General features: G+C 44.1%; 1 protein-coding gene across 1 annotated transcript in view; it reads left to right on the plus strand.

Moving 5' to 3' along the window:
* The window catches only part of tnfrsf21 (tumor necrosis factor receptor superfamily, member 21), a gene marked incomplete at its 3' end in the record, with an annotated part of 35,299 nt that extends 13,048 nt beyond the window's left edge, over positions 1-22,251 (plus strand). The window contains exons 3-6 of the mRNA XM_080490432.1: positions 2,167-2,736; positions 13,990-14,255; positions 20,359-20,629; positions 22,022-22,251. Coding sequence (XP_080346558.1) covers positions 2,167-2,736; positions 13,990-14,255; positions 20,359-20,629; positions 22,022-22,251 — 1,337 coding nt within the window. The remainder of the gene's footprint in view (positions 1-2,166; positions 2,737-13,989; positions 14,256-20,358; positions 20,630-22,021) is intronic.
* Between the last annotated feature and the right edge of the window lie 849 nt (positions 22,252-23,100).

Below are 23,100 nucleotides of genomic sequence, written 5' to 3' on the forward strand. Positions count from 1 at the left end.
ATAGTTAGTATAAAGTTATATATAACTTCTACGTTATATAATTGACATGGTGATTTGTGTTCGTGGGGACTGCTGCTGCAAAATGCTGGTTTGAACAGATGTTAGAAAAGACGTTATAGTTTCACGATTGAATAATGAATTATCACCAGGTTTGTGATACTCATGTGATACTTTTTTTTTAAGCTGTAACGTGATCACCGCAGACTAATTATCAAATACAACACTGTTGAAATATCGGAATTTTGCCATACGTAAACCTCTGGCTTTTAAACATCCTTGTTTGTTTGGCTGCTAATAATCCAAAGTCCAAGAATAAATGTAGAAATACTGCAAAATGTGACGCAACATAGAATGTCTCATAATGTTAGTAACCGGTTTTGAGTCAAGACATTTCAAATGTGACGCATTTCCTCATTTCCTTCATGTGAGTATCGACAAATCAAAGTCTGCAGCTGTGAAACACCGCCAGGCTATATAAGAGAGGAATTGTCCATTTGTCCAAGTGGACATTCACTTCCACGGTCATTGTCGCTCAAAAGCTGAAGACAAACGTTTTGGCTGCCAAGGCGGTCGTTACCGGCGCTTAGGAGCATCTTGAAAGCTCTGACTCGGGGTTAACGGGTTGTTTGGTGGCAGCCAAACTACCCGCCTTCGTTTGAGGATTTAGACCTGCGTCTGTGTACCTGTCTGGTGATAAAGAGGATGAGTGGGATTAACATGCGCCAAGGTGACGATCCTAAAAACACTCAGCAGCTCATCTGTAATTCTACAACAGCGAGCGCATTAGCAGCTGTAGCCGGGCCTCAAAGTGAGCGGCGGGGCGCTGATGCATCGGTAATCAATGAAGGCAAATGGCGCGCTGCTCATTACTGTGTTGTGACGCCTGACAATCACCTTCTATCCTGCTGTTCATGTTCAACCGCTTGTGTAATCCTAAAGGCTCAGAGATTTTTCTTTCGGCAGTTTCATTCATTTTTTTCTTTGATTTTCACTAGTTAAGATTAGAGATTAAGAGATTACAAGACAAGAGAGCCACTGGGAAGGAGATGTGTTTGTGCTTTAGGTGCTGGTCCTTTAAACATTTAACCTTTTCTACTTGTATCTGGCGGTCAATCAAAATTCCTGAATTCATTGACTATCGAAAAAACATGGATGGATTGATAACTCCCCCCAAAAGGTGAAGCTAAAATGTCTAATTTATCCTCTGGCCACCAAAAAAGTCCCAAGTCGACAGATTTTCCTGAGGTTAGTTCATGTAGACATTTTGTACGATGCTGATGGTTTAAGCCTCTTCTGATGACTTTTAGTGAAAAAGTTCATGCTACAAAATAGGGCCTGGCCGATATGGATTGTTTTGATTCCGATAATAGGGAATGCAAAGTTCTGATAACCGATAGATCGGTCGATTAAATGTTTTAGTGCTGGGGTAACGCGTATGGACGGATGGCGACGTCCAGTCATCGTGGCAGCAGCAATAAAAATCATGTCAAGCGCTAGTCTGGCTGCAAATATAACACGCTGGAGCTGCGCTTTTATTTATATTTCTTCACTTGGAAGTTACAAGTTATGTAATCGTTTTTATCAAATAGATTTTGTTTTAAATTCTGCCTAATGAGTCGGAAAAAGTAACATAATCAGAAATTTGCTGCCATCCTGCAATACAAGTTTGCACCACAAGGTGATGTATTGAGTCACTTAAGACATTGAGGCTCTTGGCTCCTGCACACTCTGTCGGTGATGTGACGGACAAGTTCACACCACTTACCCGCCAACAATTGCCGGCTTTTCCTAATGACCAGGAGTGTGAATTGTATCTTGGTTAATATCTCTCGAATTGCAGTTATGTTATTGGCCTCATAAGTACAGACGCTGCCAATCTAAAGATAGAAACGTCAGCATGAAAAGCAAAGGAGGGAGAGCCGGAAGGGGAAGTTCCTCCTTCAGTTCCTGTGCCAGATTGCTCGCAAGGATTAAAGTGTTTGGATTCCCTCGAGCGCTCCCTTGTGTTTTCATTGCGGGTGTTGAACAAATCTCCATAGTGAATGTCTTTAATCCCTTCACTTCCTGTCTCTCTTACTTTCGTCCTGCTCTTTCTCTTTGCTCGCTTCGATTCATCTCATGTCTCTGTTGAGGCTCTGACTTTCTCGGCCTCGTCTCTCATGACAGGTCCTCGCAGGCAGTCGGCAGCCATTCAGCTGAGGGGAACCCTGGGAGGGCAAGACCACCGAGCAGAGAGGCTCCTCCTCAGTCATCCTGGCACTCCCACCACGCCAAACCGCGATCCCCCACGAACTCCACCGTCCCCGGCTCGCAAGGAACCGGTGGGTCTCGAGCAACAGGGGCAGTCTGTTTCCGATCCGATGCCGGGGCCCAACAAGCGGGACGGTTTGATGGGAGCGGAGGGGGTGAGGGTCGGTGCTAACGTCAACAAGGTTGCCGGCCAGGGCAGTGACGACGGGGTCTCCAGCTACTATAGGCCAACTCGTAGGGGTTCCCCGAGGCCAAGCCCCCATAATCACTTTGACATCAACGAGCACCTGCCGTGGATGATCGTGCTGCTGCTTCTGCTGGTGCTGGTGGTGATCGTGGTGTGTAGCGTGAAGCGAAGCTCCCGGGTGCTGAAGAAGGGCCCGGTGCAGGACCCCAGCAGCATCGTGGAGAAGGCTATTCAGAAGAAGCCGTCTGCTCCCCCAACACAGGCCAGAGAGAAGTGGATCTACTACTCCAATGGACAGGGTAAGTCCGCTTTTCGTTTTAACAGAATATTTGTCAGGATTCCAGGGAACTGATGATACGGTACTTCTTCAATCCTCTCAACAAGAAGCCTCAGGTCTCAATCCTGCTGGTTGTTAATAATGTCATTTTCACTGGTCGGCTGTAGGTCAGTTGGTAGAACAAGCCACGACATAGTGAACATAGGGGTTTGCATAAGATAGAGATGGTGGAATGAAACGATAAAAACACGTGGTTGCCTTGTTTTAGGTTACTCACCAGTTTATACCATTTGGAGAGCACCTTACTTTTGATTAACTTCGCCAATGAAAGTTGGGATGGAAGGTGTTGTTTTTGCCTGCTTGCATTATTTATTGGTCTGAATGGATTTTACCAATTTTTTGCAAAATATTATTAACCCGAATTGCATGAAGTCTTCAGGGATGATTTGTCATCATCCCAAGGACCAATCGATTAGATTTTGGGACATTAACGGCTAAACGTTTCTGAATAAATCCCAAAAAGCTGATCAGCGTCTGTTGCCATGGAGACGCTCCCTGCTCAGTGTTTCACACAGTAATGTCGCTACGTGACCTACCTAGTTAGCATAGATATGAGATAATGGCTAACATGCTAACTTGGTTCCGTAATGCCAAATGTGGCGTTGGCGAAGATCTGCGCTCTACCGAGTGTAGCTCTAGTTGAAAAATGTTGTCAAAAACTCTTAGAAATAAAAGGAGGTGTAATCGACGATCAAAACATTTTCTTCAATGCAAACATGAATAACTTCAGTCTTTTGGTTGATCTGTGTGGAATCAAGGTACATCATCGTCAGTGTTTCTGCCGCGTCGGCGTAACAACGACGTGTTTTCACTTGAGTCGCTTGTGAAAATCGGTCCTGAATGTCCCAGTCTGGTGTCATGACATGCCTCCATTGTGGCCGCGTGCTTGTTAACGCGATCGAACTGCTCCTGGTATCTGAATTATTTCCACCCCAGAACACACAGCATGAAGGCCAGTGGTTATACAAGCTGGGATGTGACCCTGCCCCCCCCTTATTTCCACCCCCCCAGCCCTCGCTCAGGTTGCCTTACAGCTCTCACTTCTCCAGTTTCACGCCGGCAGTCGTCGTTTATTCTACGTTCACTCTCCAGGCCTCATCCTTCATCATTTCTTCTTCCTTTTTTCCTCATTTCCTCTTTATCGTTTCTCACTGTTGCTCTTCTTTTCTTTTAAACCTTTCAAAATCCTCCCCCTTTAACATTTTACCAACTTTTGTGTGAAACAGTGTCAGTGAGGGTTTATTTTTTTATTCCGTTTCCTTTGCAGCCTTTAGAATCTCGCAGCGTACGGCTCTCCTGCGTTTTCCCTCGACTCTTTGCTCTTTTTGTTATTTTTATCAGAGCAGTTTCTGTCTCAGGTTTGATGTTTGGTTTTCTTTCTTTGTCTTTGCGGTTCCACCCAAGCCTTTTAACAGTACAACTGATACCCTCCCTCTACACACACACACACACACACACACACACACACACACACACACACACACACACACACACACACACACACACACACACACACACACACACACACACACACACACACACACACACACACACACACACACACACAAAAACACACACACAAGGCTTTGATGGTCCTGCTATCAACAGGTTGGAGGCAGTTTTCCCCACAGCAGCGCTCTTGATTTCAAGCTGAGAAAGAGGCACAAACTCGTGGTGCACCGCCTGTCGGAGACACTCGAGTCGCTACTTTGAGTGTGTGTGTGTGTGTGTGTGTGTGTGTGTGTGTGTGTGTGTGTGTGTGTGTGTGTGTGTGTGTGTGTGTGTGTGTGTGTGTGTGTGTGTGTGTGTGTGTGTGTGTGTGTGTGTGTGTGTGTGTGTGTGTGTGTGTGGTGATAAAGCCGAGCCACCCTCCAGCCTCTCTGTGTGCTGACTGACCACAGAGAACTGGTATAATCTGGTTTCAGCTGCATCGGGGTTGTTGTTGTTGGGTTGGCAAGGCTCGGCTAGCGGGTCAGTCGGGTTTCTCACACCGGCTGACGGAGAAGATGTATAGAAAATGAAGATTGAGGGGTGGGGTGGGGGGGGTGGGGGGGAAATTGTGAGGCAGTGTCGTTTTGACGCAGGAAGCGATGCAGCGCTGCCTGCGAACCACTCTGGGGTTTCCCTGCTGTTACCTAGCAGCCGTTTTGAACGTGCACCATAAATAAAGACGACTGATCAGGAGAGATATGGAGTTTAAAGTGACTGTTGAGGCTCGATGGTTCACTACCTTTTCCTTGAGGGAACTAAATTATTACAATGGGAAACTTTGGAGACCCCCCCCCCCATGTGGAATACAGTTTCTTTCTCATATTCTGTAATGATCACTTCCTTTACTCTGAGTAGAAGATCAAACCTTTCAGACCTCTGAGGTCCTCAGGAAGAGGTTGGCTCACTGTTCCTACAGTCAGAAGAAACAAGGTGAAGCAGCTTTTAGTTCCTACCTCCTCACCTGTGGAACAAACTTCCTGAACACCTGAAGACTGCTGACACACTCACTTCTTTTAAATCAGGACTTTAAACATTCCTATTTGCACAGGCTTTTGAATAAACAATAGATTTTACTTACTTTATTAAACTTATCTTAATAAATCGCTTACCTTATTTATTCTACTTATATCTTTAATTTATTTTAAAGCTTTAATGTATTTATTTTATTAATATATTTCTTATGTCTTTGTAAAGTTTTTCTGTGTTTCTTTCATTTCTTTACAAAGCACTGTGAATTGCCTTGTGTTTGAAACGTGCTCTGTAAATAAATTTGCCTTGCCTTGCCTTGCCTTGCCTTGAGGATAAACTCTTAAAAAAGCTTTAAAATTCAAAATTTCACAGCAAAAGATGAATTGAGCTCTGAATCACTGATTCACGTCCCTCTTTAACCTGACACGACGCCGTTTCTCCTCCCGCTGCTCATACATACTTTTACTGTAGTGACATAAATCCGGAGCCTCTGCGACGGTTGCAGCGGCTCTGAGCGCCGTCATCGTGTGAAATGAACCTCAAAACGCAAAGAAATGTCAAAATGTTCACTCTGTCGTTCACTCATTTAAACGGGGCCTTCGACAGCAAGTCAACTAACGAAGTGCTCCCAGTATTCGCATACCAGCCTAACAGACGCCCACGGTAGGAATTGATTCTCGCTAATTTCAATTTTATGTGTTTATTCGTTTATTTATTGGTTTGTATGTATTTGACCAACTTTTCAAAAGATTACCCTCCCGAATTACGTGACGTCTTCAGGGATGATTCGTCATCATCCAAGGACCAATCGATTAGATTTTTGGACGTTAACGGCTAAACGTTTCCGAATAAATCCCAGAAAACTGAAAAAACAAAAATCCCATACAAAGCGGATGGGAGAGGTACCTCATGGAGGAGATCAAAGGAGATCAGTGTATTTTAGTTCTTCTTCTTCTGTTCTTTTTTGTTGAGAGGTGGGCATGGTATGGACTAGCTGGATCCAGCAGATGGCGGTACTGCAACTACACAGATGCCAACTGCCGTTGAACCCAAGTGAAGAAGAAGAAGAAGGGAAACACTCATCAGGGATGAAAAAAGCTGCTGATAAGAGAGAGAGAGAGAGCAAAACAGTCATCGGGGACGACGAGAGCAGTGGTAAACAATGTAGATAGATGGAACCAGCAGATGGCGATAATGCAACTTTATGGATGCAAATCGCTGTTAAAAGAAGAAGAAGATTTCACACAGACAGACCGAGTTAGCATCGGTATGAGCTAACGGCTATCATGCGGTGTGTGTGAGTGTGTGTGTTCCCCTGATTGGATGGCGAATCACACACGCCCGTGTGTGTGCAGTTATGTGGAGATCCATGTATACACATGCAATCCAAAACAGCCATTTTACACCGCGAGTTTCTCCGCGGAGCATAAAACAAAAACAGCCCCTTAATCCGTCCAAGGTGCGTGGCTGGCTCCCCTTGAGGTTCGTAATGCCCCTTTACTAGAGCCGTTAAAGCACTCGGGCAATAAAGGCAAAAAAGAATGGGGAAACGTCAAAGCACAGATCACACACACACACACACACACACACACACACACACACACACACACACACACACACACACACACACACACACACACACACACACACACACACACACACACACACACACACACACACAGTGGTTGGCATTGGCTCAGGAGGTAGTGAAAGCTTCTACTCCCTTGCGGCAGGACCGAACGGGGCTTTCCAGGGGAAAGCATCACACAGGCATGGAAAATCTTGTTAATTTATTTGATATGTAGGTGCAGCAGTCGATTTGAATTAAAGGGAATCACAAAACATGCAGGTTAGTGTATCTTTGCCCAACTTTTAGGTCAAACAATTCCCTCAATGGTTGCAGAGTTACGCTGTATTAAGCTTTAAAAATCTGGATTTTCTCACCATTGTATTTATCTTCTCATTTTTCCATTACATCTATTTTAGATCTATTTTCTAATAAATATATTAAAGAATATCCAAACCGCTGACGTCGCTCGTCTCTTGTCTACCTGCTGACTTTTGAATCTACAAGTAGACTGGAGTAGTAGTGGATGGATATTTAAGCTATGAAGGAGGTTGGTCATCCTGGGTTAGGGTTCGGTTTAAGGTCAGATTATGAATTCTCTCTGTGCGATTATTGCTATTGCTGACTTTCTGGATCACAAATCAATACAGAACCGGAATATATCCTCCTGAAAACAGCGAGGTTAAGACGACACGGGAGCAGGTTGCAACGTATATTTCCCCGAGATGCAAAACTGCGGAGGGAAGGAAAACACCGAGCGAAGCAGCATTCTACCTGCCCCACCATCCGCCCTCGTTAAAACATCCACAACATTAATAATGCCAAGTTCCACATCCAAGCCCAGCGTGGAGCCATGTGTTGGAATCTACGGCCGCGAGCAGCACCGGGGTGGGCCGGGGTGGGCCGGGGTGGGCCGGGGTGGCCGGCGCTCCGTTCAACCTGGGGCTGATTGTGAAGGGCAGAACCTGAGAGGGGGCTTGTTTTGCCTACTTTGCACACGTTTCCCCAATTTAGCGTTTTTCCCAGATTGGACTGAGCTACGTGTACTACGTGTACTACGTGTACTATGTGTTGCGATTAAGTCCACAGACTGGTATTTGTTAAGATGCTGACGCACGCAGCGCGCCGCCACACATCGTTGTTAATGTTCTCGTTTAATTTGAACAACGTCCCGGAGCAGCTGTCATTCATCTGAACGGCTGTTTGCATACATATAGAAATATATGTGAATATATAGCCTGAGTAAATGTGCAAATCCCATCCACCCACAACACAAACACTGCAAATGAACACAGAAAACTCCAGAAAAGTACACAACAGGAAGCATCGGTTTATTGATAGTTGCTACTTCGGTTTTAGTTTAAAATCATTGAAAGCAGTTAAAATTCAGCTGCTTTGGCCAAGTGAAGATGCCACGCGGAGAAACCTTTATGAAAGGTCTCACTGGTATATCAGGTTTTTTTTTTAAATGTGTTTTGTCATTTCTATAGTTAAGCCCACATCCAGTGGGTTTAAAAGCACGGTCGACATGTGGTTAGTGCCCAATAAACTGAGATGAAGGACTCATTTGTTTGAAGCCTTAACGGGCGATTTGAATAGTCAGGAGTAGAAGTTGTGGAAGCGAAGACCCTTCAAGACACTGCTCAGGTATAGCAAACACGTCACAGCCTTCTACAAGAAGAACAATGTTTTCCTCCAGTGTCATGACTCGCAGTCCATCTTCTCCTGGGGCTCTGGAGTTTTATTTTGACAGTCACCCGTAATAACAAACCAACTTGGTCGTCTGTCCACTAGAGTGTCTGTGTTCTCCCATTGTTATACCATGTTGTACCAACAGCACCCACTAGTGGCCCTACATGAAAACACTTTATTCAAAACGTTGCCGTCGAAACGCAAAACTTTTCTGAATCAATTCTCACTTGAACGTTGTGTAAACTAGGCCTCAACATGGCAACCGTTTTCTGCCCTTCCGTAGATTTTATGTAAGCAGGCATCGTTTTCTGAACGTTGCCTCGTAAACACGAAAAACAAAAACGCTAAAATTCTGCGTTTTCACCTGAAACGTTGTCATCTCCTTTTTATTCTAATTTTAAAGTAGAATGAGCAATTTTGCTTTATTTTCGAATCAATTTTTATTTTGCTTCTAATGTTTTTTATTTGTTTTTATAAAACATTTTTTTTATGTCTTTTGAATATTTTTTTATTTAATTTTTTCTATTCTATTTACATTTTGTATTTATTTTTTCGTATTCTTAATTTACTTTTTCATATTTTTTTATTTATTTAATATATTTTATTATTTATTTAATTTATTTTAGAACTTATTTATTTATTTTGTTTTTATTTTTATTTATTTCATTTTATTCTATTTTTTATTCTAATTTTTTTAAATTAATTATTTACATTTTTATTTTCTGTTTGCTTTGCAGAGTGTGTCGCAGCTTGAAGGTTAGGAGTCGCACGCAAGCCCACAAAATGCCCACAAGCTCACAAACGCAGCCGCTCGCTGACACACTGAATCTGCACGAGACTTATATAGGTCACTTTAAATGTGGCGGCGAGGCGTGCGAGGCTGCGGGGGGGGGGTTCTCTCCTGTCACTGCGCCTTACAGCCAGCGAGGAGGGATAAGACTCGACAGGAGTCCGGCACGCGAGCCCTCCGGGACTCACGCCACCATAGAAATCTAGAGCATGAGTCAGGGATTTACTGTATGCCGTTTTATTTCTTATCTGTCTGGAGTCGGGGGATTCGGTCAAATTAGGCCAGCATTAAATTTTCGGCTTCAAACTAAAGTCAAACTGAGGTCATGTGAGGATCGTATGTGGAGAAGCAGCTTTCAGATGTATGTGTCCAGTCATGTTGCCTCTGTCCGCACGCGAGCCTGCTTCACATGTCTATTTATACTTTCCCATCGGGCGTCTGCATACGTTCATGTACACGTGTGTGTGTGTGTGTGTGTGTGTGTGTGTGTGTGTGTGTGTGTGTGTGTGTGTGTGTGTGTGTGTGGAGCAGTGACTTACTACCGCTGGCGAACGCGGCTTTAATCCGTCTCTCTGAATCACCCTGGATTTATGCACTTAGCATGTTAGACATTAATCAGGGATCAGCTTATCAAAAGTAGAGGAATTAACCGAGTGAAGTATAATGTCCGCGTACGACAAGGACCTTCAGGATGTAAAATATGGCTTCAGGTGGATTGGAAACATCAACATGGTGTACCCTGCGTGTTATAAGCAGTAGCGGGGAAAATAAATGAAGGACGATTCAGTCACACGGGGTTGAGTTATGAGCCATCTGCAGTTTCGTTCACGCAATATGAACCAATTAATGTCGTAAAGTTTCTTATAAGACGTCTATTTATCTTTAATTTCACCTCTGGAAAACTTCTACATACATTCCACTATTTTATTTCTCAGACCATCACTCATATTCGAGGAGGAAGCGTTCGCACACGTTTACGCGACGATGTTTTAAGCGAAAACGCGTCGTGTTTTTTTTTTTTGCATTTTTGCTTCAGAAAACTTTGGCGTTTAGACGACAACATTTTGTCCGGCCACTCGCCTACGTGCAGAAGAACCGTTGACGACGGCCGTGGTGCGCATGCGCAGTAGCAGCGTTTCCATGGAGATGGAGTCGAGAGCGTTTTCGAAACGTTCCACCTTCTGAGCCATTTTGTTCCGAATGTCCGTGTTCTCCCAAATATATATATATATATAAACCCTGCATTCTCTCACCCCGCAGGCATCAGCTTCTCTTTTTCTTTCTCAAACGAAAACAAAGGAAGCTGCTGTAGTCTGGCTGCACAAGCGGATGAGTCAGCACTACCGTTTCCAGCCGAGTCATTGTGGAGTCGCGTAACGGTCGTTCAGGAAGTGGAGCAGGAGGACTGACTGGTGACGAGTGTTGTTGTCGAGACGGGACGCTGCCGAGGCGAGTCGTGAGCCTGCGGGGGGATATTTACTGGCGATCCCTGCAAAACGCCCGCGTCAAAACTCCGCTGCATCGTGAAGCCACAACTGGCAGTAAACGATTGTCTCAGGAAATAAAAGTGAGCCCAGCTTTTCTGCACAAACTGGCAAGATAAGATTGGCCACGGTGCAATAATGGTGAGACTGTATGTGAACATATTGATCAACACTCAAAGAGGCAAGGCAATATATAACAGTAAAAATAAAAAATATATATAAAATTGAAGAAAGAATGACAAGTCTTGTTCAAAGTATGCACACACTTCACTATTTCACATGTACATATATTCAAAGTTCATTCAATAAATTCAAGGTTCTTTCCATATCCAAAGAGGAATTTCCAAAACAGCATGCCATTTTATATATATATATATATATATATATATATATATATATAAAGCAAATAGTGAAAATTAAGAAATTGAGTTTAGGTTGAGATCGTCGTCATTTTTGGTAGTAAATGTAGCCTTCACCTATGAATGTTGTATATATATATATATATATATATATATATATATATATATATATATATATACCGGTATATAAAATGACGACGATCTCAACATAAACTCAATTTCTTAATTTTCACTATTTGCTTTGTCGCTCATCTTCTCCTGGGACTTGGTAGTTTTATTGTTGACAGTCGCCGTAACAACAGTCCAACTTGGTCGTCTGTCCACTAGAATGGCTCAGTACTCCGTCCCACCCTGGAAGGACAATATATGGAGACCACGGGTCCAAGTGAAATGTGAAGCGTTGTCGTGTAAATGGGGCTCAACACACCCTTGAAGCGGAGCTGATTAGTGTTGGTGACTTCCCCTGAGAGCAGCGGGGTGCGGTACATGAAAAGATGGTTGACTGAAGCTCTTTGGTGACGGAAACAGGCAGAGTATTAACCATACACCATGTAAGACCAACACACTGTGTTTTGGACGAGCAAACAAATTCAAAAAGAAGGTTATTCTGTCTTCATGAGCCTCGGTTCAATCTGTTAACTGTTGTCCTTTTGGGGCGTCTCATCCTCCCTTCGGCTGAATTAGTTTTGATCGTCCGGGGATTTGCTCAGATTTAAAGCTGCTTTAGGCCCAAACTGAGCAACTGGTATCAAACTGATGTGCTTTAACGTCGAGCAGAGCTGGATGGTTTCTTACGTACAGTTCTGAAAAGTTACCTTTAGTTATAACGCCACTGATTACTTATTTTAAATGATCATTATTATTAGTATTATTATCTATTTTTTAATTTATTTATCATTTTGTTTAGTATTTTATTTAGATTTCTTTGGGGGGGGGATAGATCCCATACACCACTAATATCCATCACATTTTTACCAACTTTTTTTTTTATATTGGCTCAGGAACATATAGACTAACGCAGGCGTGTCAAACATCCGGCCCACCAAACCACAGAGAAAATGGTAAAAGTTCTCAAAGGAAACGTTGATTTATTTAACGTTATTAACCATCATAACTCTATGAGTTCGTAGGAAGTGAAGCGGTGGGATCAGTGACTGTCTCCAACAACAGTTTCAGAAGTATTTATATATACAGTATTTTTGGCCCGTCGCAGTAATGCACCTCAAACAACCTCTCCTATAGAAGCCTTCAGTCATCACCCTTGACTCCAATCAGCGCCGCACAGCGCCACCGTGTGGCCACTCCGTACACAAATAGGATGAATAAAGGGAATTTCCCAATGAGATTAATAAATTTAGATTATAGTGTTTTCACACCAAGTCCCGTGGCTCAGAATAAATAGGACTGGGAACATGGGTCTGGATGAGTGAAAATAACTGGCAAATAACCAGCGAACATGAGATAAAGTTGCTGTGTAGTTATTTCTACGTGTTCCTGGCTTTGGGTCCAGCTGAACAGGTGCTGACGGGTTCACAAGTTCAGAGACAAGCGAGGTATTTGTTTTGACTGTTTCCCCGAGATGTCTTTGACCTCCTGGTCCTGGTTACACAACCCCCGTCAGCCCACGTGACTCCTGGTCCTGCCTTGATGGTTGTTGACAGAACCTGCAAATGGGAAGTCGAACTTAAAAGTGTGTTAATAACTTCAGGAACAGAGCGATTCTGGGAGTGTCGTGTGTGACGCTCTATCCCATTGGGAGAAGACGGATTCCGACGCGGTGGACATGAATCGCAAAGTTCTTTTGGGAATCCCGACCTTTTTCCTGCCTCAACAGCTGTCAGGCCTCAGGATTAGTGGCTCCACGTATATTCCAGCCACGCAGCAGGTGTGAGTCTGCATGCTAAATACCCGACTGAAGGCACGACATGCCGCGTCTTGCTTCACCCTTGGATCAGTTGCACTGGGTGGTTTCTTCTGGTTCAATGGGCAGGATGTCAAACAGATGGCCAGTGGGTCAAAGCCACCTCGCTGGAATGCCGAGTGTTTCCACCGGAGTGTCAAACAAACAAAAACAAAATTAATAGATAGTTACTTAAGTTGTCAATATAATCAACTGCAGTTCCTCGTTTGTCCACTGGTCGTCCCACTGCTTCACTGATATTAGTAAGCACGACCAAACACGAAAACCAAATCTCCAAATCCAAACGGTGAAAGACGTCACGCAGCTGGAGAAGCGGCAGGAGTGTCATGACTCCCAGTCCATATTCTCCTGGGACTTGGTAGTTTTATTTTGAAACTCACTGTAATAACTGTTTGTGGCTCATACAACTATATGGGTACCCCCATTGTTAATGTTTCCAGTGCATGCGTGTGTGGCTTCTTCACAAAAACAATTGCTTGTCAGCATTTCTGCTGTTTCCATGTGAACGAACGTCGTTTTCAAAACGTTGCCGTGTAAACGGGAAACTTTTCTAAAACGGAAATGCTAAAATTATGTATTATAGTTCCCAACAGTTGCGAGGGACATGGCGACTGGTCCCCCAGCGCGGAACGGTGTTAAGAATTAAAAAGAATTATCTAACTGACTGTTGCTTCTGCATTTTTGCACCAAAATATAATATTTGATCAATTACTGAGATTTGTTCTTTCTTTGCGTGCTCCACATCTTTGGAAAAGGGGGGGGGGGGGGGGGGGGGGGGTGCTCTTCTATTAGGGGGTATACGGTATTTTTTTTGTGTCTGTTATCCTGTTCGTCAAGCTTACTGACCCACTTCCCTCGATTCCAACCATCTCAGAGTTTTTCTTCTTTCCTCTTTGTTCACGATTGGTGGTTGAAACGTCCTGTTTCTTTCCGTTGCTCAAGGCGTGGACATCCTGAAGCTGGTGGCCGCCCAGGTGGGCGCCCAGTGGATCGACGTCTACCAGTCGCTGGCCAACGCCACGGAGCGCGAGGTGGCCGCCTTCTCCAACGGCTACTCGTCGGACCCCGAGCGGGCGTACGCCGCGCTGCAGCACTGGACCATCCGCGACGGCGACGCCAACCTGGCCAAGCTGATCAACGCCCTGCACCGGCAGCGCCGCATCGACGTGGTGGAGAGGGTCCGCTGCGTGATGGAGGACAACCCGCAGGTGGGGTCGCGAGCGAGGCCGCGGGCGTCTTTCTATCTCTCAGCTGCTGCGTCCGCGTCGCTGGCAAACGCCCGCCGTACAGGCTGTTCTCTGCTCGTCTCCCGACATCTAATCTGTTTGTGGCGCTGCCCTCTGGAGGTCGTCCCCACGGCTCCACGTGAAAGCAGCACTTTGTCACGAAGGGGGGGGCGATTGCATACTTTCTCGGGGAGATCGCCGAGGGAGATAAATAGGAAGTGGCCCCGAGTGACGGCAGGGTCAGCCAGAGTGTGAGCTGCAGACTGGGAAAGGAAGTCAAGCAAAGAAAAGCTTTAAGAAGGGGGAATAAATTCTATTTATTCAGATTCAATTCATTTTCACAATAACACGCGACTAATCAGCCGAACGTGTCGGTTGAAGCTAAAGCTTATACACGCCGACCCCGTCGCAAAAAACAACAACAAAAAAACAAGTAACATTAGTATTTTTACAATACACATTCAATATATACGATACACAAGCTTTATATATACAGTTTATACATGCACGTCAAACCTATTTACATACGTACACATATATACACATATATTTATTTTCATACTACATTTTTTCTCCTATTTTTTATAATTGTTTTCTCATACAACTTTTCTCATTTGACTAAAACTTTTCATTTTCTTTGTCTTTATTCTGAATTTCATGTCACCTTTTCTTATTTTAAGAAAGAAATCTTTCTGTAGCGCGTACTATTTCCACTGGTTCAATTTAATTTATTTGTTTTGATAAAAAATAAAAAAATAAGACAGATCGATCTACAAACCGCCACATTTATTTACCGATCATTCTACATTTATTTAATTAATTAATTAACTTACTTATTTAACTTTTTATTTTCATTTTTCTCCAAAATACCCCCAAAAAACTGACAACATTCCTCGATGGACGCGTAAAATTCAAATATGTCTAATAATTGAATATGAATACAGACACCATGTTTGATTATTTGAAGACGTTTCAATTAATGTCCAAACATGACTCGACAGATTATTCAGATTGTTCTGTCGCCATATTGCCGCTACGAGTCGAACCATTGCTGCTGCTTCTCATCTCCTTAATGGAACCATGAGAATCGTCCATCTTGTTTTTGTTTTTTCGACACGATGGAGGCTGTGGCGCGCGCGCGCATCACGATCCGTGTAATTCGGTAAACATGTCCAGCCTCCGCCGACGGCCGCGTTAATGGAGCACAACACACAACCAGAGGACACGGCGGATCCTTCGCCACCACGCACTCTCCTCCCTCTCCTCGCTCTCCTCGCTCTCCTCGCTCTCCTCCCTCTCCAACCTCCTTCTCAGATTCACATCAGATCTCCGCCCTCTCCGTCTCCAAGGTCAACCTCGCACAGTTCCCGTCTTGTTTCTGGTTATGAAACGACGTCTTTCATCGCGGCGTAATAATCGGCGGATCGTCTAAATGGATTGATCGCGGATCAGATAGCAGATATTGAAACTCGTTTCTTCACGAGGGAGGCGAAGGAAAGACCTGCGGATGAACTTCTCGTCATTCTTCATGCTTTTTATTTGGTTTTTCTTCTGTGTGTGTGTGTGTGTGTGTGTGTGTGTGTGTGTGTGTGTGTGTGTGTGTGTGTGTGTGTGTGTGTGTGTGTGTGTGTGTGTGACCTTCACAGGTTGAAATGACCTAAACTTGGTTATCAAGGTTGTTTCCTAATAACAACACGCCTCAGCCATTATATGACAATCAGGAGCCGTCGAGACGAAACAGATCGAAGGTTTCTCAATTAACAATTTTATTTCTATCGCGTCAAATACAACAGTCAGTTCGAGGAACTTAAACAGAGAAAAACCAACAATTCCACCTGAGCATGCACGGGAGCAGTTGGGAAGGAAAAACAGTAAGAAACCTGCAGAACCTGATTTCAGAGCTGGAAACTTTCCCTGGTTCCGGTTGGTTTTGGGGGATAGAACTTAGAACATGAACCTTCAAATCAGACACCTTATCGCTGTTTCCTCTGCATTATCTGCAGAGTGCAGCTTGGAGGAACGGTTACTTTGTTTTGTTGTGTTTTTTAATTGTTTGTTTGTTTTTTCTTTCGCTTTTAGATTGAATTTAATTAAAAAAAAATTATATATAGAAATTCTTTTGGAGGGGGGGGGTTTCTTCACTTTGGTTGCTGTTGTATATCTTAAAATTCTTCCCATGGCTTTGTTCCTCTCCTGATTGGTTGCTAAAGAACCGAGTCCCAGGATAATCCTCCTTCAAACCAACAATAATACGAGGAGTCAAATTTAGATATTTGCTTTTGAAAATCGAGAGTCGAAGTGGAAGAACAGCTGAGAAATAAACCAGCTCAAACCAGAGTCGACTGAATACTTACTGATCATCGTTACCTTGTAGGTATTTTACCAACTTTTCGCAAAAACCACTAACCCGAGTTGCATGAAATTTTCCGGGATGATTCGTCATCATCCCAGGAACAATCAATCATATTTTGGGACGTTAACGGCAAAACGTTTCCGAATAAATCCCAGTGTACTGTGAACATGTTTTCCCATTGAAGTGGATGAGAGAGGCACCTCATGGAGGAGATCAAAGGAGATCAGCGCCTGTTGCCATGGAGACGCCCCCTGCTCAGAGTTTCAGAGCGATGTAGCTGCCTGAGCCACCCTGTTAGCATCGACGCGAGCTAACTGCTATCATGCTAGTGACGCTAACTCTGCTCCCTGAACAAACGTTTTTGCGCTCTACCGAGTGTAGCTCTAGGTTGTAACGTGACACCCGGAGACCTTTTCTAATCGTATTTCTTTTCATTGTTCGTTATTTCTTCCATCTTGAGACGGTTCTTCAGTTGTACGTCAGAGCGATATGTGACATCGGATTGCATTTCTGCAGTATCGATGGTTTTTCCCAGAGGAAAGAACCGGGCGTCAGCTGTCTGACGGACGTTTCTATTTTTACCCCGCGGCAGCGATGAGTTGACACCAGGCAGGGATGCTGCCCTCGTCCTTCCCTCTGTGTCTGGTTCTCCCTCCTTCGACCTTCAGCAGCCGCCACGGCCACGGCCACCGCCACCGCCACCGCCACCGCCACGGCCACCGCCACGGCCACGGCCACCGCCACGGCCACGGCCACCGCCACGGCCACGGCCACGGCGCCGAGTCCAAGGCAAACGATTTCAAGAGAAAACTAAAAGTTTTGAAAACGTTTCTCACGTCCTAATATCCTGCGGCACACTACTAATAAAAAAATCTAAATAGAAATGACATATTGTAGATTTGATACAGCACATTTAATGACTTTATATATATATATATATATATATATATATTTTTTTTTTTTACAGATTTTGTTCTCAAGAAAATTTTTAAATCAAAAAAAGAAGGAAAAGTATATATATTCATTTATCGATATGACTTTATTTTTATTGCAAATCTTTCAGCATGGTAGACAAAAAGAAATACATGTGCATCAAAAACTCAAACAAAATACAACAGCAACATAAAAAACAAGGATAATAGAGTTTAATGGTTTTATTGACAGTTTCCAGGGAGGGAGAGTCGAGCGTCGTGTGTTTCTTTCCTTTATCACATGTTCCATCTTCATGGTTGTAATCTGTAACTGAGTATATTGTACTATTGAAGTAAGTAGGGCCAGTACTCATGTAACATAAACACACACGCACACACATATATATAAGTTAATATATTGTCTATCCATGTGGTTATAACACATTCTTTATCTTTTTTAATTAGGTCGGTACGTCAAGACAAGTCATCTTTTTAGTTTTCAGTGAAATTGTAAATATTCAGGTTCAGTGAGAACGTTAGATCTTGCTGCTCTGTAGTTCTGCCGCGGTTCCAATCCTCTCCTCCTTTGTCTGGGGTTCCTTAGTCAGCAGGAAAAGTGTTTTAATAACATCAAAATCCAGAAAAATAACTCATCGCCTCTTCATCTGGGTTAAACTCTCGTCCAAGGCCCAGTTCAGATACAGTTTGAGTTTTTTCCTTTTCAAATATTTATTCATCCTTTCTTGTCACTTCTTCTCTTGGTAGCGGGCATCCTGCTGCAGTTCTGCACATCACTCATTTCATTGATTTAAACTACTAGGGTCTGTGTTAATGTGCGTCCTGCTGCCACCTGCTGGCGAGGAAGGGTGCTTACATGTTTTGAAGTTATGGTGATGTTATGGTGAGGTGATGGTGTGATGGTGAAGTGATGGTGAGGTGATGGTGAGGTGATGGTGACATCATGAATAGACCATCAGTGTGTGTTGGAGTGATTCCGGCGGCCGAGGCTCTGAGCAGAAACATCTTCGTTCTAATTAATGGAAATATTCCCAGTGTGTCTCATGTGTCCTTCACACCGCCGCAATCTGCCGGTGTGTGTGTGTGTGTGTGTGTGTGTGTGTGTGTGTGTGTGTGTGTGTCTAAGCCTCTGTCCCCGGTGAAGCCCTTGTCTTCCCTCTCTCTCTCTCTCTCTCTCTCTCTCTCTCTCTCTCTTTTTCTCCCCCTTCTCCCTCTCTCTCTGTCTTGGGAAGAGGAGGAAGTACTTCCTCTCGTGGTGCCATGTGCCAGAGCAAAGCTGCCTAATTGTGGGAGGAGTCAAAGGGAGGAGCCTATCTTGATTGGGATTGGCTAAACCCCCGATGACACTATATAGGGTTTGATTTCTGATTGGCTGGTTGGAGCAACACACTTTTTAAACCGGAAACAAGCCAGGGAGAGAGAGGACAGACTGTCTTCTGTCACTTCTGGGACGTCAGTCCAGGTATGGGGACGATTAGTACTGCTGGAGAACCTTTAGGAAGTGGATTTTGCAGAATATGACCCCTTTAACATTTGTTCTTTCAAAATAAAAGGGTCTCTCTCTCGCCCCTAATTCACCCGTTTCTGCCACGATCAGTCTTTGTGACCTCTGACCTTTCAGCTGTTTGGTATCGATGGTCAGAGGGACGATGAGGCTTGTGAGGAGGGAAGGAAAGAGAAGTTGACATGTTGGACAGTCGGCAGACGTGAGAATTTGAATTCTTCACGCCGGTTGTTGATCCGGCGCGAGCGCGATGCTCCGGCTCGTTCCCGTTCCCGTCTGCCGTTCATGCGTCTGCGCATATGTAAGTGCGCCTTTGTCAGCGGAAACAGAGAGACGTTTGTTCTGCCAGAGGCACGGTCGGCGACCCAGACAGGGAACAGGTGGTCTCTCTCTCTCTCTCTCTCTCTCTCTCTCTCTCTCTCTCTCTCTCTCTCTCTCTCTCTCTCTCTCTCTCTCTCTCTCTCTCTCTCTCTCTCTCTCTCTCTCTCTCTCTCTCTCTCTCTCTCTCTCTCTCTCTCTCTCTCTCTCTCTCTCTCTCTCTCTCTCTCTCTCTCTGCGAAAAACAAGACAAGCTTTCATGAGCTCATCCCCAAACCAGTCCCCACTGGTTCCGAGGGAGAGAGAGAGAGAGAGAGAGAGAGAGAGAGAGTGCAGAAGAAAGGGGTTTTAAGCTGCATAACGGGAAAGATGGCGAGAGACGGAGAGAGAAAACAAAGAGATGAAATGGAAGCAGAGGGAATGAAGAGAGGAGTTGTAAATACGCCACAGTTTAAAATACGTCTCACGACAACCGTTGTGGCGTCGCTCCTTTCTTCTTACCTGGTGGATGAAGGTGAAGAAGGACGAGCCACAGGACAGATAGAGAAGAATCATTTTTAAGGAGGGACGGACTGATATCAGAGGCTTTTATTAAAATCCATACAAACGTCTTCATTATTCCCGTATACGTTTTATTATTACTCATTATATATATACACGTTAGTAATAAATCATTTTGTGCTATAGATTTGTATTGGTAGAACTTGTATTTATTTATTTATTCTAAATTTATACCGTACATCTGTACACTTTTGTTTTTAATCGTTCACGATAATGTCACTACGATGGATTCAATATGCTTTTAATAGATTTACTATATTGCCAAAAGTATTTGCTCGGCTCAGTTGTGGCATGCAGATTATTTCTACAAGGCAGGCGAGCAGATACTTTTGGCATTTTATTGCCCGTCTCATCCCAAAGCGTATCCGGTGTTTCCATCTTCTGACTGTCATTTTTGTCTCCTTTTGTCTCTGTCCACAGTTTGACATCAACCAGCTGATGACCTCAGTGAATGTAAGCCAGAGCCTCAGTCCCGTCCACAAGCCGCTGGAGTCTCCCGGTAGTGTGGGCAGCGGGGGCAGCGGCGGGGGCAGCGCGGGGGGGGTCCGGGCCGGCGCCGTGGGCGTGGAGCAATCCCCCGTGGACCGCACCAAAGGCTTCTTCCCCGACGAATCGGAGCCGCTGCTGCGCTGCGACTCCACCTCCAGCAAAGACTCGGCGCTCAGTCGGAACGGCTCCTTCATCACCAAAGGTAGAAAGACTGAGTTTCTTCTTCAGTCCCTAAAGTCATGAAGGACTTTAAATGACTGAGTGAATATTATATTAATATTAATGATATTCAGTCACAGGAGAAGGGATTATTTCACCATCTTTGACTTTTGTTTTGTCTTTAGCTTCAATAGAAATTAAATACTGTTGTTTTTCTCATCGTCTTTCATTAATAAGAGAACATGTCGCCCAATTTACATGCGACATAAATTACACATAATGACAAGAAAATCTTAAATGAAATAGAAATAAATAAATTGCCTGACCACAAAATAAAAGTCCTGTACATAAGTGAATTAATAATATTTATTAATAACAATAACAATAATAATAATCCTTTATAAATGCATCAATAAGCATCACATTTCAATAACCACTCAGTTTACACACTATTACTCCATTCATAAGTCACATTTAAACTATACAATAACTATATACAAAAACTATCAACTATCAAAATAACTACACTCATAAACTATATAAAATATCTATATATGTGTATCTGCTTTTATTTTTACACTGTTGTTGATGGCCCAATGTTTGCAGAGGCTGGACTCAAGTATGTCAAAACTTGTAATATATCGAAGGTGAACTTTTTTCCCTATTTCGTAGCGCCCCCTGGAGGCCGCGGCGCCCTGAGCATTTGCTTGTATTGCCTAATGGGTCAGTCGGGTCTGGAAAGGACCGATCTGGAGTTTAACATTCAGGCTCTGTGGAAAAAGTGAAAAGTCACTCATGTGTTTTCATGCAGGAGGGAACATCAGTCACCTCATGTGTTGGAGCTTACTGCCCCCATGTGGTCAAAATAGGGAAGGACAACTTGTTACTGAGCCCATTTAGCTGAATTAATTATGAGTTAATGCAACTCATTTAATCAAAAATCCTTCTTGTACGTCTCTAATTTGAAGAAAAATACTTATAATTCACAATTCTACCTTGAAATAACCTCAGTAGAGTAAAAAACTTTTCTATTTTCACCTGTGAAATCAATGAATATTTAATGTTTGGAAACACAAAGTTGCCACAAAGCATGGATGCTGGGCCACCAGCTGTTTTTACAAGTCTTTATTTTATTTTGACACTTAATTTACTGACATCTGTTCGCATTTGATCTGTTTGTGCCACATTTATTTAAATTGTACTTCGTCTCACTTCGTGGTACAGACAAAGCAAAGTTCAGCACGTCCTCATGCTGACATTATATTATTATTATTATTATTATTATTATTATTGTTATTATTATTATTATTGTTATTATTATTATTATTAATGATTTTCGCTTTTGTAGATTTTTGGCTTTGCTGTGCAGAAAGTTTCACGATGAAGCCACTGGTTCTGGTTGAAAACCTCGAGTCTTTCCTTCCTCCCCGCCCAGAAAAGAAAGACACGGTGCTCCGGCAGGTGCGCCTGGACCCGTGCGACCTGCAGCCCATCTTCGACGACATGCTGCACATCCTGAACCCCGACGAGCTGCACGTCATCGAGGAGATCCCCGCCGCCGAGGACAAGCTGGACCGCCTGTTCGAGATCGCCGGCGTCAAGAGTCAGGAAGCCAGCCAGACGCTGCTGGACTCGGTCTACAGTCACCTGCCCGACCTGCTGTAGGCGGAGGACTGGGGGGGGGGGGGGGGGGGGGGGGGGGGGGGGGGGGGTTGACCCCGCGCCGGGTACGGGGGAGAAGCTCCATCATCCACACCTTGTAGGGGATTTTACAGATCTGTACTTGTATTTACGCCTCTCCTATTCCAATTGCCTGCTCGTCTTGTGCGTGCACGATTACTCCGTCACTCCCTCACATCCTCCGGCAGGATACAGGGTCGACGCGCGGTGTGAGACACCTGGTGTGTGAGACGCCCGGTGTGTGAGACGCCCGGTGTGTGAGACGCCCGGTGTGTGAGACGCCCGGTGTGAGACGCCCGGTGTGAGACACCTGGTGTGTGAGACGCCCGGTGTGTGAGACGCCCGGTGTGTGAGACGCCCGGTGTGTGAGACGCCCGGTGTGAGACGCCCGGTGTGAGACGCCCGGTGTGAGACACCCGGTGACCCTGCAGCACCGCATTATGTAACAGCGGTGCAATATGTAATAATGTTCGCTTGTCATTTTCAACTCATTCTGTAATAACGGCGCATTTTAAAATAACTTATTACATATTTGAACAGTTATTACAAAATGTTAGTATTCCGCTTTTTTTTCTTCTTTTTTTTTTAAGTAAATGTAATCATTTTTGCCCTTTATTTTCAGACATGGTTTTATGTTCCAGATCACTTCTTGCCAACACAGCGACGGCAGAACGCAGCTCGATATCAGGTTGAACTTGTTTTCAGTCAGCGGTCATCGTGGCTGGGAGACTTTTAAAGTTACTAACAGTTTTTCCACCGGCCGTTTTTATTTTCTTGAAGAAATGAAAGCAGATTTTAAGTGTCACCGAGCGCATTTAATCATTTTAACCCGCA

This window comes from Lipophrys pholis (genome assembly GCF_963383615.2).
Source record: "Lipophrys pholis genome assembly, chromosome: 21".
Lineage (NCBI taxonomy): Eukaryota > Metazoa > Chordata > Actinopteri > Blenniiformes > Blenniidae > Lipophrys > Lipophrys pholis.